The following is a 17,802-nucleotide window of genomic DNA, read 5'->3' on the forward strand; positions in this document are numbered from 1 at the left end:
AAGTCCAGTGAATAACCTGAAATGGTATAAAGCTAAGCGGTAAACTGCCAGAGGTTAAAAAAAAGTTTGTTACCAAAAACTGAAAAATAATGTAAATTTCAGTGTTGATGAAAAAGGCCCTTTTCAGGGAACAAGTAATGGGTTAACAACTGCAGCTGTTCTGTAGCAATGGAAGTAAATTAAGCCTTGAAAGTTGATGCAAACAATTCCTCCAGGTGTCTCAACTTTTGTTGATTAGTTATAAACCCTCTGTCTGTATAAAAGCAGTGTTGGAACAGACTGTGTTGCAACATCCTCTGAAGCATTATTTGGACAATATTGCACTGCAGGAAGTAGTATATTGCTGTCATAATGGTGAGAAAACGACAATTAACAAAGGAAGACAGACAGACCATAATAACCCTTAAAAGTGCAGGTCTTTCCATTATAGTAATTGCAAAGCAAGCCAAGGTGTCAGTGAGTAGTTTCCTACACCATCAAAGGCACTTGGAAACTGCAGGAAACTCTGACAGGAAGAGGTCTGACAGACCCAAAGCCACAACACAATCAGAAGACAAGTTTCTGAGAGTCAACAGCTTGCGTGATAGGCGGCTCACAGGACAACAGCTTCAAGCACAGCTTTACACTGGTCAAAGTAAGGAAGTCTCAGTTTCAACTATGAAGAGAAGACTTCGAGCTGCAGGTTTGACAGGTCGAGTGGCAGTAAGAAAACCATTGCTAAGATGGTAAAATAAGAAAAAGAGGCTTGCCTGGGCCATGAAGCACCGCCAGTGGACTACTAAAAACTGGAAGGTCTTATAGTCCGATGAATCAAAATTTTAAATCTTCGGTTTATCACGCAGGGTGTTTGTACGCCGTTGAGTAGGTGAAAGGATGGTTCCTCAGTGTGTGACACCAACTGTCAAACATGGAGGAGGAAGCATGATGATCTGGGGCTCTTGCTGAATCCAGTCGTCGACTTGCACAGAGTGACTGGCACCCTGATCCAAAAGGGCTACTATAGTATTTTGCAGCGCCATGCAATACCCTCTGGTCTATGCCTAGTTGGTCAGGGGTTCATCCTGCAGCAAGATAACGACCCAAAACATACCTCCAGGCTACGTCAGAATTACCTTAGAAGAAAAGAACAGGACGGTCGGCTTCAAATCATGGAATGGCCAGCACAGTTTCCAGACTAAAACCCCATCGAGCTGGTTTGGGATCAACTGGACAGAAGGGTGAAAACAAAGCAACCTACAAGTGCAACACATTTGTGGGAACTTCTGCAACGGTGTTGGGAAGAACTTTCCGAACAACATTTGATTTCCATTGTAGAAAAAATGCCACGAGTATATTTGGCTGTTATATCTGCAAAAGGTGGTGCCTTTGAGTCAAAAATTTGGATTAAATTTTGTTCAACAAAACTATTCCATGATTTCTTTTTTATCTGTAATTGTTTATTTGTTCTATGCTTTAGTTTCAGAGTACATTGAAACATTAAACTGCTTAAATTTCAGTAAAATCTGAAAAAATGGGTGTGTTCTAAAACTTTTTACCGGTGGAGTGTATATATATGTATATTTATTTTCTCAACAATCCTCTGGAAGAAGTCCTTTCCTTCAACCTTCTGGGTCTCACGATCTGCCATGATCTTTCCTGGGAAAGCCACATTTCCAACCTGGCCTCAAAAGCCAGTCGCCGACTGCAATGCCGGATTAAGCCTCGGCTGGCCCTAAGGCACATTTTGAAATTTTAGAGAATGGCCTGAAAAATTTAAATTAGATCTCGGGCTCATGGATATGGACCCCAGACAAAAGATGAACTTATTCAAGAACAAAATATTTAATACAAAAAAAGACAAATTTAATGTGAAAATAATTTTTGGCCCGAATTTTTGGCTGGCCCGAAGGCACATGCCTTGTCTGCCTAATGGTTAATCCAGCACTGGCCGACTGGGAATCCTCCGTCGTGCAAAGTCCTTCTTCGCCCCACCTGAGCTCCTGACCACATACAAAGCTTTTATCCTCAGCCTGATGGAGTATTGCTCTCCCCTCTGGGCTGGTGCTCCTGCCTCCCACCTTTCTCGGCTTCACGCAGTGGAAACCAAGGCATTTAGGATAACTGGTATCTCTTGTGATGGGGCTGAGTCTTTGGGTCTCTGTCCCTCACCGCAGGCAGGTTGGTGGTCTTTCTGTCTTCTACAGTGTCCATTCCGGCCTGGCCCCTTCTGCTCTGTCTGCGATCTGTCCCCACCATATTTCCGCAGGGCGCTGAAGGTCCACCAGCAACCCCCTTCTGGTAAAACTACCAAAATCAAGAATCACTGCTCACCTTCATTCTTTCATTCCTCTTTTTTTCCCACCTTGGGAACAATTTCCCACACTCTGTTCAATCCCACTCTTCCCTCCAGGTCTTCAAAACAGCTGTTCACCACCACCTCTTGTATTCCCCCATCCAAAACCATAATCTTTTCTATCCCGCTAATCCACCCCAAACTCACCTCCTTCAAATTCCCCACTTTCCTTCCTGAAAGTCCCTGTCGTGTCCATCTTGTTTACCCTGTGTACTCCCATCCCTCTTCCTTCCAGAGATCTCCTCATATCTCTGTTCCACATTGTTTTGTCCTTCCTTCTCCCACCCCTCTTGTCTCCTGCTCTCCTTTGTTGTACGTTCTGTGTGTTAGCTCTCATACGAGCCTCGGCAGTGCGAAGAAAAAAAAAAATGTAAAGGCTGGCCGCATTTTCCATCAAATCGTCATTTTACTTTGTTTTCAAAAATTCTGCAAGGGTCGGCGCTGTTATGCTGAAAGTATTGTCAATCGCTCAAGCTGTTGCAGAGGAAACGGATTTAGAATTGGCTGTTCATGACTTGAGATTAAATTCGTTTTCAAATTTGAAATGTTTGAATCCGTTTTGTATGCTGGATGTGGTCCTTCTTGGTGAAATTTTCCTTCGGCTTCCCATATTCTGCCGCCTGTGAAAATTTTTCGTCACCAGGATTATATTGTTGTGGTGCCAGGTTCGGTGGCGAGGACGACCGCCAGAGGGAGCAGTTGGGCCGTCTCCCACTGAACACCGGAATTGAAGGTCGTCACTCCGGATAACTCCGAAGTCAACAGGTCGCTTAATGGACCGTGGACGCCAATATTTCGACCGCGCGGTTAGGGTCTTTTTGTCTGATTCCAATTTACCTAAGTACCCATGCCGTCTAACTACCGGGGAAGCCACACCCTCGGCCGACTTTGTCCGAACCGAGTCGCTGTTACTGACTCGGATCCGGCGTAACCGAGCGGGGATTACCAAAGCCTGCCGGACCAAATGAACAATTTACGGCACAAACAGCCTCCCTATTTCTCAAGCCCGCACCTTGCTGGGTCAATGATAGAAACGACAGGCAACGAGCTGGTACATTTAACACGGGGTTTATTTATAATGGGGAGAGGGAGACAGAGCAGAGTTACACCGAATATATTAAAATGTACAATGATGCAGGGCACTTATACCATTTCTACTGAAAGTCTGGGCACACACACACACACACACACACACACACACACACACACACACACACACACACACACACACACACACACACACACACACACACACACACACACACACACACACACACACACACACACCCAAAAAGAAATGGACCCCACCGGGTCTTTTTTCTGTCCTCCAGCCGAGGAGGATAGTTCACCTGGGGAGGACAGAGTTCTGTGGCGTACCTGGCCGCGTCGTGCGGCTTGCCGACCTGCCCCTGTGGAGTTTGGGATTCTTGGCGGGGAAGTCGGACGCTCCGACCACCCGCCCACACGCTCCAACACAAACCACCATGGTGGGACTCGAACCCGCACGGTCAGCTTCGCACCAAGTGCTGAGGAGAAGACCAGGGACGAAGACTGACGACCACGACAAGAAGCGCCCAGCAGGCCAGAACACGGGGGGTGTCCGACCAACGACCTTTTTTTTGCGCACCTCTCGACCTCTGCTGCTTTGGCGCTTCTCTCCTTTTTCCCTCTGCATTCTGGCTTCCCATTGGCTGGGGTGCGCGTGCGATGCTCTCCCTTCGCTCATTGGGCAGAGGAAACACTCCATGCCCTTTTTTGGAGGGGGTCTTCGGTCTGAGGCGATGGAAGTCCTGCCCACGTGTGTGCACGGCACGCATGCGCGTGAGGAAGGCCAATGGTGGCAGGAGCGAAGGAGGATGTTGTTGTTGTTGTTGGATATTAAATCCAACTAAAAAATAACTCTCAGCGCACATACACTTAATCACTCATTAAACATAGGGACGGGACCTTAACTATAAACACATACTTATCAAAATAATTGAACTGCGTGCGGGGACTCTGGCTGTTGTGTGCAAATGGCTGCCAGATTCGTAACAATATATCCTTTTAATCAGATGAATAGATAATTTGAAAGGTGAGGTGTGGCAAGCACCACAAAACAGAAGGAGTGATTCCATCTGCCATTATTCCTGTACCAAAGTTTAGTGTTCGATTGTTTTTGTCTTCCCAGTTCCACAGTATTTGAGAGTTCTGTAAAGTTCATGTTGATGTTTTCAGTGTTGCAGCATGTCTTCATGTATTCTGAATCGTGCAAAGAATTTCAGTTCTTGGGGATGTACGGTGTTGAAGATTTGAGCCTAAACTCTTTACGTGATTTGTGATGACAGTTAAGTGTGGAAGTGTTCAATGCAATTTGTTATAAGTTGCTCGCTTTTGTTTTTGGCGGTGAAGAAATCTCAGTGAGATTGGAATTGGAGCCGGTTCTACACTTGCAATTGCATTTTTCACTAGAACGGCACTCGGTAGAGTGCGAACTCCATCAGGTTAAATAGTTCGGACCTGCATCTAGTTCTTGCCACGTACCCAACTCATCCACCAAGTTTTGTCATCCGTCCACAACTTTTTGAAATGTCATGCTTTGTATCATTTTTGGCCCCATCGCCCAATGGTGAAGAATCACTTCAAAAATTATGAAATAGGACCACTGGGCCCTGGCCGAATGTTGTAGCCCAAATTTGGTAGCATTCTGACTGGTGCGTCTGGAGAGGAAGGTTTTTGAAGGAGTTTACATGATTTTTTTTTTTCCCAAACATTTAAAAAGTCCACCATTTTGACACACTTCCAGTCATATCTGGATATTCATGAAAATTTAATCGATCCGTCCTTGTCACACACTCAACCTGTCCACCAAATTCTGTCCAAATCCATCTATAACTCTGATATTTCGTGCTCACAGACATACAGACGGGGGTGAAAAGATAACCTCCGTACACCTTCAGTAGCAGAGGTAACAATGTATTTTTTCTTTTTTTTTTGTATTTTTGACACTGTAATTCCATGTGTCCTTAAAAAAAATTATTTATACAGTTATTTATTTATTTTTAAGGCATTAAAAAATTGGTCGCTGTAATTCTACGGCGTCGTGAGGTCAAAATCGATGCATTTTCGGTTTCAGCTCTTTAATCACGCATCCTCAATGCCAGGAAACTTTGTTTGAAATGTGCCAGGAAACTTTGGAGTGAGCTCTTTTGGTTCTCATGTGAGCGCTAACCTTGTACCACCATCTTTCAACTCCTTTCAATAAACCGTCGAGCATTAAAGGGTCTCGGTGTCTCTTTTTATCTGAACCGCTTTCCAGCGGCAATTTTATGAAGCTGCTGTTCATTATTATCCTCCTTATCAGTTGGCCTTCCCGTAGGATTCCAGAGCCGGCTTTTCAACCACCGAACATGTTTTCACCCGTCTGTTTATTTGGATATGTATAAAATTTACGGACGGATTCGGATGAAATCTGGTGGGGAGTTTGGGTGTGTGACAAGGACGAAATGGTCAGAATTTGGTGAACATCCGGATCTGGATACGAGAATTTTAAAAATGACCACCATTGAGAGATGGGGCCAAAAACGATAGAAAGCACAATATCTCCAAAGATTATGGATGGTTTCAGCCGAAACTTTGTGTACAGGTTGGGTGTGTGACGCGGACAAATCGTTTCAATTTTGGTGAAGATCCGGATCCAGATACAACAATTATTTAATTTTGAAGTGATTCTTCACCATTGAGAGGTGGGGCGAAAAACTATGTATAGCATATCTGAAAAAGTTGTGAATGAGTTGGTTCGGTGACAAGAACAAGCCGATTTGATTTTGATTAAGTTCCGGATTCAGATCTGAGCCACCAGTGGGATACAAAATGTAAACTGTTCAGCCTCGCAGAGGTATGCTCTCTACAGAGTTCCGTTCCGTTTCGCCAAGTGTCACCGTGAGTGATTTTATTTTTTATTTTTTTAATTTAATTTTTTTTCATTGAAATGTTATCCAATGTTTAAAAATAGAATGCCCCCCCCCTGCAAAAAATCACTGATAAACTGCCTTTAAACAGGATTGATTAAACTACCTTAGCACCTATAAAATGTAAACCTATCTTGCGGTACAGAATATCATTCAACCAGTTATTTTGAAATAAGTTTTATCCTTCCATTGACATTTTATTTATTTATTTATTCATTCATTTATTAACCTCCGCCATCGAAGATGGACGGAGGTTACTGTTTTCACCCCTGTCTTTGTTTGTTTGTTTATTTGTGAACAGTATTACGGAAAAACTCCTTGATGGATTTCGACCAAACTTGGTGGGGGGGATTAGGTATGGTCCAAGGATCATGCCATTAGATTTTGGACTCTGTCCAAAGTCCAATATGGCCGCTATGGCGGCCATTTTGAAAAAAATATTTGAATTTTTGTTTTTTCATTTCTACATGTTTTAAGTGATTTCCAACCCCCCCAAAAAAAATTTGTTAGAGAAAAAAACAAAATTTTGCAACTTTTTTCAAAAAAATTTCGATTTTATTTGAAAAAATTTGAATTTTTTTTTTGCATTTCTACTTGTTTTAAGTGATTTCCACCCCCCCAAAAAAAAATTTGTTGGAGAAAAAAAAAATTTTGCAACTTTTTTTTCAAAAAAAATTTCGATTTTATTTTTTTGCCATTTCTACATGCGCATCGATCTAGTTTAGTTTATTCAATCGTGGTTCAGTAGAGTCTGATCCGTTTTGACCTACAATGAATGGGATATCAGGTTCACTTAAGTGACCCAGCAGTATTGGCGGCGGAGGTTTTGCACTCTACCGAGTGCTCTCCCTCTAGTTTCCAAGTGTTTCAACTCTTCTTTCGTGTAACTGGAAACGTTGAAGATCAGGTAATTCATGACATTTATATGTCACATCTGGCCAATTTGTCCTGTCCTTTGAAAATTCCCTCAGTGGAATTTCTTATGGATCTCTTTAATCTTCGTCATATCACTTATGGGCGTCAGTTGGTAAAGAGTTGTAGTATATGCTGGTATTTGTATTCTGTGCTGATGACGTGGGCAAATCTTCCAGTTCCCTGGTGCCTGGCCTTTCCTTCGTTACATTTCTTGCACGAGAAGTCAACATTCTGGCCTGATTAGTTGGTGTTGAAACTCTGGAAGCCATGGCAGTAAATTAGAGATGCAATCCCATTGAAAAACGACAACAAAAAAAACCCGATACTAATCCATTGCAGAATTCTCACTTGTATCAATAATTATTGAGTCAGTGTGTATTGGGTCGGGCAGTGAAATGGTGGCGTGCAATGCATAATGGGTGCTGGATCATAAATTGGTGAGGTCTGTGAAAATGACCCATACTTTTTAATTATTATTTATTTATTTTTTAAATTGAGGAGATCATTGATAATTCCGAATGTCATGTCTCTGGCGCTGAAGTACAGGAATGAATAAATGAAGTGTTTTTCATGTGAACCTTTTTTTGTAGGTTGTTGTTGTTAAAATGAGTATTAATTATTTTATTTATTTATTTACTGTTTTTGATTTCAAGTTGTCTATTTTAAAGTGGTTTTTATTCGGTCCCTGCGGCTTACTTTCATCATCTAATCGAGATAGTAATAATGCTCGTGCAATTTGTATGTCATTGTGTTTTCATCAATTATTTTTTCTTCTCAACAATGTATTGGTGACTGAGTATAAATTATGCACTTTGAATTGTCATAGATATAATAAATAAAGATGAATGAAATGTGAGTTAAGCAGATTCCTTATGAGTAAAGGCTCATTTGATAAATGGCTTTTCTGGGGCTCGTGTGCGTGTCTGCACAGATGGAGCCATGGTGCTCGGTGCTGCGGCACTCACGGGTCGTTATTGGATGGGTTCCATCTGGGTGTATAAAGAAGCAAGTCGGGCTCCTGAGGAAGCTCACTGCACAGCCGGTGTGCAGACTGAGGCAGGCCTCTCCGATGTGGCTTGGTTGGGGGAAAAATCTGTGGTTGTGGCGTCTGACACTGGTAGGTGGCCTTCTGAACTTGTGCTTACATTTTGCGGTACTTTGAAAAGGGAAAACCCCCACACCTCCCTGCTTCTCCCCCCAAAGTTTGATCAGCCTGCCTGAGTTAGCGAATGTCAGGTTAAGCTTTTGAAAAAGGAAGGGCTTGCGATACAAATGTTTTTAAAAAATAAATAAATCGTGATTGTGAAGAAGTAATTTATTTTCCCCTATTTCTTGTGCCGTAACAGCTGAAACTAGCACTCGCTGTTATCCTGCCTTTGTCCTTTTTCTGTACCGCCAGTTGAGTTTCTCTGTCATTGCTCACCTGTAATGTGCTCATTTATTTATTTATTTATTTATTTTGTATTACTTGCCTTTTCCCATTTCATTGTATTGAAAATCCACTGGTTTTTTACTACCAATCTCCCCCCAGGTGCTCTCGAGCTATGGAAGTTAGCAGAGAATGACTCCTATTTGACCAACTCTGCCAGCCACTATGAGCACGATGACCTCGTGTGCAGCGTTTCAGTTGGGGCTGATACTGTTGTGTCAGGCAGTTCAGATGGCAGGTATGCTTTCACCCTTTCTTTGACCATTGTCGTGCCCTTTATCATTGATGTAGCCAAGAAAATCACATTTCACAAATCTCTCTCTCTCTCTCTCTCTCTCTCTCTCTCTTATCTCTCTTCATGTTGGGCATGCAAAGGAAGAAGGGAATAATCTATATTTGAATAAAAATTTTCACTTTGGCAGATTATGATTTATTATTATTATGATTTAAGTGTCTCAAGGCAAAAGCTCTGCCCCAGGAGTGATGTACTCAACAAAAAGGGCTGGAGCAGCTTCTTGCTGTACATGACGGACCCCTTGCTGGATAGTATCTGACCTGGGAGATGAGCCCTTACACGGAATCCTGTGATTTGCACGTCTTGCAGCAAAGGTTGTTTGTACTCCATCCATTCTCTTGCACAATGGATAACCTTGCAAGTAAATAGTCATTAAAATATATCAAACAATGGAAATAAATAAACCAATACACAGATATTCGACAAAAAAGACAACATGGAATAGCCATACAAAAATGATGCCACCGAGTTGTTTGAGGCTTGTATTGAAACAAATCAAATAATGCAACTGTCACAGAACCTGGTTATATGAGGTGTTTGAGAACAACAGTAAGGTGACCCTTGTATCTCTCTCTCTCACACACACACACACACACACACATACACACATACACACACACATACACACACACACACACACACACACACACACACACACACACACACACACACACACACACACACACACACACACACACACACACACACACACACATGTTTTAAGGCCATTTTCCCTGCTCGAGCAGGGGTTAGCCTTGCAGGCCCCATGACAATCATGGTTCCCTTTTTGAGGCATTATTTTTATGGCCAGATGCCCTTCCTGCTGCAAATCCTTGAATCGACACGCAGGGATACGGTGTACCTAGTCTAACTGGGGCACACATCGGGACCAGTACACTGCTACCCATTTTGCCAGCCTCAGAAGGATGACGGGTTGAGTCGACCCCACTTGGCATTAATTCAGGAACCAACTCAGATCAAACTCAGGACCCTAGGATCCCAAGCCAGCCACCCTCACCACTAAGCCAACACCAGGCTTGGGTGACCCTCGTATAACACATTCTGATAATGCGTTTTTGCTAATTGCGGATTTAATTCAACAACAACTGTGCTCCATCATTCTGAGCGACTTATTCAATCGCCGTGAATGCTTTTGCCGCGCCATGTCATTCTGAGCGAGTTGTTTGTGCTCCATCAATCTGAGCGGAACTATGTCTGTAAAGTGTGTAACAAGTGGTATTTGAGATCATGATCAAGTGAAAAAGAAGTCGAGAAAGTTTCATTCATTGGAGATGGAATAAAAACTTTTAGATCGGTTTGATAGAGGTGAGCGCTGCATTGATATTCAGTTGGGACTTCTTGATTCCATAATGAGAACCATTCGTGACAATTGTGATAAAATCCGTAAGAGCGCTCGGGCAACAACGAATCTCAGTGTCAACAGAACTGCAGGATCTTGGCCTGATGCTAGTGAGAAAATGGAGATGTTGACCACGTGGATAGAGCAGCATAACCAACAGAACAAGCCCTTGTCTGGAATGGTCATTCAAGAGAAGGTGAGGAGTTTGTCTGGTGATCTAACCAAATATACCAATGATCCACTGCCTTTTGCTGCCAGTCATTGGTGGTTCGAGCACTTCAGGAGTCGCCATGCATTCCACAATCTCAAGTTGACTGGGGAAGCGGTTGCTGCTGATCATGTTGCTGCGGAACAATTTTCAGCTGTCTTCAAATCATGACTGTGGATGGAGGTTACACACCAAGCCAGGTGTTTAACCTCTGAAACTGCACTTTATTGGACATGCATGCCAGCCACACTTTCATCTCCATCAACTCTAGACTGAGGCAGTGATTGAGTTCAGAGGTTTCATGGAGGCTGAAGTCAGCGAAGCAAGGCAACAGATTGTGGACATGGCCCTGCAAGTGGGATTTGAGGAGGTCGATATGGATGATTATGAGGATTTGCTTCTCTCACACAGGAAGGAGTTAAGCAATGAAGATCTTCTGACTATGGAGGAGGAGTGCATCAGAGAGGAATTGGAATTGAGTCCTGAGGAGGTTATGCCTGTTAAAACCCTCACGACAAAGGTCATGGCTAAAGCCATCTTTGATGAACACGATCCTGACTGCATGAGAAGTTCCAAGGTGCATAGGGAGATGGAGAATGTCCTGAAATGTTATAAGGAGGTCTATGAACAGAAATTAAAGGCAGCCGCTCCAGTCTCCATCATGAAGTTCTTCAAAAAAAACCCAAGCAAATCAGCCTCCATTTCATCTTCTGAGCCTTCAACCACACCTGAATAAGTCTGCCACACCTGAATAAACCTGCCACAGCCTGTACCACCTGAATAAGCCTGTACTGTGTCCAACCCCAATCATGGTCATAAAAAGTAATTTATTTTAATGGTTTAATTTGTTATACGTTTTATATAATGCATTGTTTTTACTGCTTTTTTGAGGTTTTTATGTGGGTCTTTAACCTGAAAAGGTTGAAATCTTCCCTATTTGGAACATACCCCCATTTTTACATCTATATATTAATACTGAAGGACCAATTTTGTGCTCCTCCTTGCGGTCAATTCATGTTTTTCTCGGTACTGTGACCTGGACTGAAAGAAACTTCGTACCTATAAGAGTGCATCGCACATAGTGGCAATAGTGAACTTTCAACTCTGAAGCAGAATAAACACTTTTCATTTTACATTCGTTTACATGGCGACGTGTGACATCACCACTGAGAGGCGTCAGGACGTCATGACATCATCGGTCATTCGTTGACATCATCACGTCCATCGTCGACAGACCGTTACCGCTGAGAGGTGTAATTCCACTCGTCGAAAATAGCGTCTGCAATGTAAAACCCTCTTCTGCACATGCTGACTATCTCAGAATGTGAATTTGACACAAAAAATGCAACAAGAAACATTGTATCTTCTATATATTAATACTGAAGGACCAATTTTGTGTTTCTCCTTGCGGTCACGTCATGTTTTTCTCGGTACTGTGACCTGGACTGAAAGAAACTTCGTACCTGTAAGAGTGCATCGCACATCGTGGCAATAGTCAACTTTCAACTCTGAAGCAGAATAAATACTTTGTTGAGACTGGGGCGAGGAGTGAAGATGCGGGGGTGGGGGATGAAGAGGCGGGGGCGAGGAGTGAAGAGGCGGGGTGGCAAGGTAAGCAAATTGAAAGCGGGAGACGGGGGGGTGGAAATGGGGCAGGGGTTGGGTGGGTGGGGGCTGGGGTGAATTAGGTGGGGTTGAGTGTGAGGGGGTGGACAGGGGGCCCGGGGGCAAGCAGGGCGGGGAATCGAGAGACGGGGGGCCTGGAGTGAATAGGCGGGGGCGGGACTGGGGTAATTAAATTTTTGGGCGGGGGTAAGCAATTTGAAGGTGGGGGGATGGGGCAGGGGCGGGTGATGAGGAGGCGGGGGCAAGCACGCCCTGTCCAGTCCATGTCCCTCAAGTGTGGGTGAGCTGGTGAGGGTGGTTGAATGAACAGAATCCTTCTGTGACGGGGTTTCGGCTAGTATTAAATATTTCCCCTGTAACGCGTCTTCGGATACATGGCATTTTGTGGGAACGCATCTCCCGCATTATACGAGGGTCTCCTGTTCTGAATTGCGTATTGAAGATGGTCACTTCAGCTAGTTCTACATAATAATGTTTATTCAAAGAACAAATATTGCAATATTTATTTAATAAATGCCATTTCTCTGTCACAGATTTTGATGTAGTGTGCCAAAACGAGAGATATGCCTGACTTAAAAAAACTCTTTTTAAAGCCATTTTTACCTGCTGAGCAGGGGTTAGCTTTTTGCGGGCTCCATGCAATCATGGTTCCCTTCTTGAGGCAATGTTTTTATGGCCGGATTCCCTTCCTGACACCAACCCTGGTCACCTCTTACGACACACAGGGATATGGTACACCTATTCTAACCGGGGCATACACCGGGACCAGTACACTGGTACTCATTTCATTGACCTTAGAAGGACAGGCTGAGTCAACCTCCTGGTGTTAATTCAGTGGCCAACGGGGCTCAAACTCAGGACCCTCGGATCCCAAGCCAGCCACCGTAACCAGTAAGCCAACACCAGGCTCTATGCCTGATTTTGAAAGCGATAAATTATTGGTGCTCGCAGGGCTGGTTGTTCTGTGACCGAAACCTCAAAACTGCTAAGGTATCGAGAGGACAAATCTCAAAAGTAATGACAGGATGGGAAAAAAGAAAGAAAGACATCTACAACAAGTCTAACGGTCATCGGACATTTAGGCTGCATAATCGAGACGGACGTGTGTCGTCAATCGTGACTCAAAATCCAAGGTTGACAGCTGCAAAAGTGTCTGCAGAACTGAATACAAACTTAACTCGACCAATTTCTATCAAAACAACTCGTGAGTCGCACAAAATGGAATTTCACTGCACAGCCATCATATGCAAACCCATGATTACGAAAACGAATGTTATCCTGCATGGAACACAAGACCTGTGCTTTGAAGCAGTGTATAAATGTAATGCTTGGATGAGTCGTCCTTCATCGTACTTCCAAAGAATGGTAGAGAGTCTACCTTTGTCGACAACCCTGACTGCCTGTTACAGTACACGGCAGAGAAAAGTGATATTGACTGAAGCCATTCTCGGTGACTAATGGCATCCAATAATTATACAAACCTTGTTTCCTGAAGAGAGTGCCATTTTCCAAAGCCAATGGAACACTGCCGTAAATATTTAATCCTGGTTCTAAGAATATGAGAATGAAGTAAAATAGTGTTACGGCTGTGGAAATTCGCATTACACCATGAAGGGCCCGTAGGTGAGATATCTCTAAGTACATGTGTAGTTAGCCCCAAATCTGTTGTCTGGAGGGAATTCATGTGATTCATTCGGGCTGCGACGCTTTTGAGTTAGGCGTTTTTCTGTTCTATCTTTATTTTGAACCAACCACGTCTCAACCGCCATCACACAACAACCACCAACCACAACGCCGCTTCACAACAACCACAACCACACCTGCCTCTCAACAACCACGCCATTCTCACCACTCCGCCAGCAACCGTCAACATCTCCACGAACACAAAAGGGAACAACAACAACTCCCACCCCGATTTCCCTGGTAAACAAGAATGACGGTTGGAACTCAACTCCCACCCTGATTTCTCTAGTGGAATGTTTCCCCCTCCCCCCGCGTGCCGCGAAGGGAGGGGAGTGGTGCCAGGGAAATAAAAGGGCGCACGAAGGCGCCGCTAAAAAGAAGAGGTCAGAGGAGGTCAGGTCAGCGCGGTCGGTGAGAGTGTCAGTGTCAGTCGGCGGTTCATGGTCTTCTGCCCATCTGGGTCTTGGAGAAGTGGTCCGTAGAGCGACCCGCTCGTTGGAGCTTGCAGTCGGTGGAGAGTCCGGACGTCGTGGAGGGACGCGGACTGGAGGCGTCGCTCTGCTAGCTGTGTCGCGCGGACCTGCGCATTCGTACAAGGAGCGCCGGAGAGAGCTCGCCCACCATCGCACCACGAGGGTGCAGGTAACCTGCAACGGTCTCGTGGGACTCGTTCGGTCTGCCAAGTCCCACGCCATGAAGGCCCACGGGCCCCGTCTGCCCCCTGGTCTATGAGGGTGGCTTCTTTCCTTTGCTTTTGGGTAAATGTGTGTTGGCGCCGTCTGTAAAGTATAACTGTATAAGTGTTGCCGTGTGTACGCGTATTCGGTTCAACTCTTGCTTTCGCTTTATATGTGCATTTTGATTATTGTGGCTGTATATACATGCTTTCCGTGTGCCGCGGAATAAATGTGCATTGCGTTGAACTGTTTTCCCGTTTCGCTTCGTCTCTTTCCTTTTAATTGACCCTCCATCCTGCTTCACGTCAAGGGTTCGTAGTGGGCTTAATACGCCCGATAATTAATTGGAACCGTCGAGGCCGACGATAACACTGCTCGGTTATCACTGTAGCACGGAACGGACCGCTTAAGCGGTTCATGTCCGGAGTTGGCCTGTGGCGGGGTACGATCGCCCGGTCGACCATCCACGCAGGTACTTAGGTAGATCGAATTTGGCGAGCAACCCTATCCTGCGTGGATGGGCAATTGGCACGGTCATGGTGGGGTTAAACCCCCACCCGTGACTAGCTCCCGGCATTGTTTCAAGAGGGTCACGACAGAATTGTCCATTCCGGTGGGTGAGGCGGCCGCCATTCGAGTCGAGCGGCCGATCGCACACCAGCGGGCGCGAATACACAACAATATCCTTCCCTGGCCTGAGCAATCGGCAGATTTAAATATTATTGAGCCATTGTGGGTTGATTCTCGAGACTAAGCTGACGAGCAGATTTCCACGACAAATGTCCCTCAAGGAACTTGGAAGCCTTTCTGATTGAGGAATGGTGACATACCCCTCTGTCAGATGTGCACAACTTGAGCCAGTCAATCACACACAGAATTGATGTTGTGTTGGCTGCAAGGGGGTGTCCCGCTCACAACTGATAAATATACTGCACATTCTCACTGTTGTTTCCATTTATTTATTTATTATTTGTTTTTGGCTAACCCTTGTATCTATTTTTTTGCATCCATCTTGTCAAATTTTAAAGCTGTGTTCTGTAAGTATTTCCTCCCTTTGCATGAGTGTAATTTCAATGATCATATCCAAGTACTTGGATCACATTTGGTTTTATAATAGAGGGGTCTGTTTTTGTACTTGTTTTTCCATTTGCATTCTACAATGTTCTGATTACGTTGATGTGTCTGTACTCAGTATAAAAGTCTGGGACAAGAATGAGTTCAAAGTCATTGCGTCTTATCAAGGTAGGCACTCAATTTTATTTTTTACATTTTATTTTATTTTTTAGTTATGCTTGCATGTTTTGATCCCATGTTTGCTTTGACAAAATTGTTAATCTGTTTCACTTTTAGTTCTGATTACTGTTGTGAAAATATTTGGAGTATGTCATGACCTGTTGCTTTGCTTCATGGTCATGTGACCACCTTGAGGGGGGGGGGGGACAAAATTCAGCTTCCAGAATGATTGGGTCCGTGAACTCCAATCAACCACATTGGAAAACTGCTTTATTCTGTGCGCAATTTGCTAAATTCATATCTGGGAGATTTCCAAACAATGCAGGTGAGCACTCGTGAAATAAGCCATGCGGTACCAAACGCTTGCGCTCGCATCGATTCTTGCTAATTTGTTAAGCGATGCCAAAGTCCCGTTAGCTGGTTAGTACCAAGTACCTTCCATTACATGTGGTCACCACTCTGGGGTGATGCTGCACTTCTGACCAGGTTGGGTGTGTTCTTATGCACACACAGCTCGAATCACCTTTTCATCACAATTGAAGTTGGCATCTTTGCCACTTTGGCATCTATACATGCAATGCACACCTCCCTTAAATTTATACCCTTTGATTGTGTTAAATGAACATTATCTATAATACTTGATTTAGACCAAAGTCTTACAAATAACATTTTCAGATTTTTGCTTCAGAATCACATGACGTGTGTGTGTGTGTTTGTGTTTGTGTTTGTGTGTGTCCCTCAGTTATAAACAAAATTGGATTGCTGAATAAATTTTCATATTGGGGGTACAAAGGAACATTGGAATAATCTGTATTTTAATAAAACTTTCACTTTGGCAGATTATGATTAATTTTAATGATTCAAGTTTCTGAAGGCATAAGCTCTGCCCCAGGAGTGATGTACTCAACAAAAAGGGCTGGAGCAGCTTCTTGCTGTACATGACGGACCCCTTGCTGGATAGTATCTGACCTGGGAGACGAGGCCTTACATGGAATCCTGTGATTTGCATCTCTTGCAGCAAAGGCTGTTTGTACTCCATCCATTGTCTTGCGCAATTGACTCCCTTTAGAGTAAATAGTCATTCAAGCAAATGTTGATTTAAAATGTCGTAAAGGATGGAAATAAATGAACTAATATACAGATGTACTACTTTTGAATGTCTGCAGTCTTGGGGCAACTTGAGAGTTTGAAACAGCAAAAGGCTTACCTTGGGTAGCTTTTCATTGTTGCTTTATGCAGTTTTCTTTGGGTTGAAGAGGATGGGAGTATATATATATATATATATATATATATATATATATATATATATATATATATATATATATATATATATTTGTATATAATCAGTTCTTTCTCAATTAAATATTGCTTGTATGACTCTCGCCATTGTGATACCTTTTTATTTCTTCCTTTAGGATTGTTATTTTGGTGTCATGCATGTTTTTCCCAGTAGATGCCACTAAAGTAACACCATCCGCTCTAATGTCAGGCACCTTCTGGCCATATGTGCCATTTCATGTAAAGATGAATTGGGATTAATTTTTGACAGGTTGTGGGGCATCAATTATACCATACAGTATTTTCAAAATGAGGGGCATTTGTGATCTTTCCTTTCAATTGCCTCTTCAAAATGATTGTCTTCTGACTGAATGTGATCCAACAAAGTCCATTATTTGATTATTTTTTGAGATACAAGGTTGGCAGTACAGTATATTATATAGTGGCAGCAGTAGAGATATTTACACCTCTGAGCTGTCTTGGCTGGATTCTAATCCAGGTCCAGTTATAAACATGCAGGGTCATTTGTCCATGTGTGTACCGCCCCTTTGTTAAGCGTTTAACCGGTGTTCTGTCTACTGGCATTTGTTGGTGAATGTCATGGATCCAAAGTTTTTATTTTTTCCTTTGTGAAGAGTAGGGGTGTTATCGTTGGCACCCTGACCGAAGTCCAAATTACTGCTCTAAATGACATAGGAGGGCACTGCATTAGTGGCACAGCTATGATCCTAGCACAAATTTGTTGATGCAAAGTTTGCAAACAGCCACATGCTGCATACAGAATAAGAGGAAGAGAGTTACTGTGAATGAAAGATT

The 17,802-nt window shown here is 43.5% G+C and overlaps 1 protein-coding gene across 3 annotated transcripts in view; it reads left to right on the forward strand.

Moving 5' to 3' along the window:
* Nucleotides 1-17,802, forward strand: part of WDR77 (WD repeat domain 77) — a 166,345-nt gene that overhangs the window by 7,860 nt on the left and 140,683 nt on the right. For all 3 annotated transcript variants that reach the window (XR_015058974.1, XM_085884181.1, XM_085884180.1), the window contains exons 2-4: nucleotides 8,129-8,314; nucleotides 8,729-8,864; nucleotides 15,668-15,717. Coding sequence is in view for 2 of the 3 variants with exons in the window: in XM_085884181.1 (XP_085740307.1) it covers nucleotides 8,129-8,314; nucleotides 8,729-8,864; nucleotides 15,668-15,717 (372 nt within the window). In the remaining variant the exon portion in view is untranslated. The remainder of the gene's footprint in view (nucleotides 1-8,128; nucleotides 8,315-8,728; nucleotides 8,865-15,667; nucleotides 15,718-17,802) is intronic.

The sequence above is a fragment of the Eptatretus burgeri genome, chromosome 6 (genome assembly GCF_056783735.1).
Source record: "Eptatretus burgeri isolate ZD-2024b chromosome 6, Ebu_testis_v1, whole genome shotgun sequence".
NCBI lineage: Eukaryota > Metazoa > Chordata > Myxini > Myxiniformes > Myxinidae > Eptatretus > Eptatretus burgeri.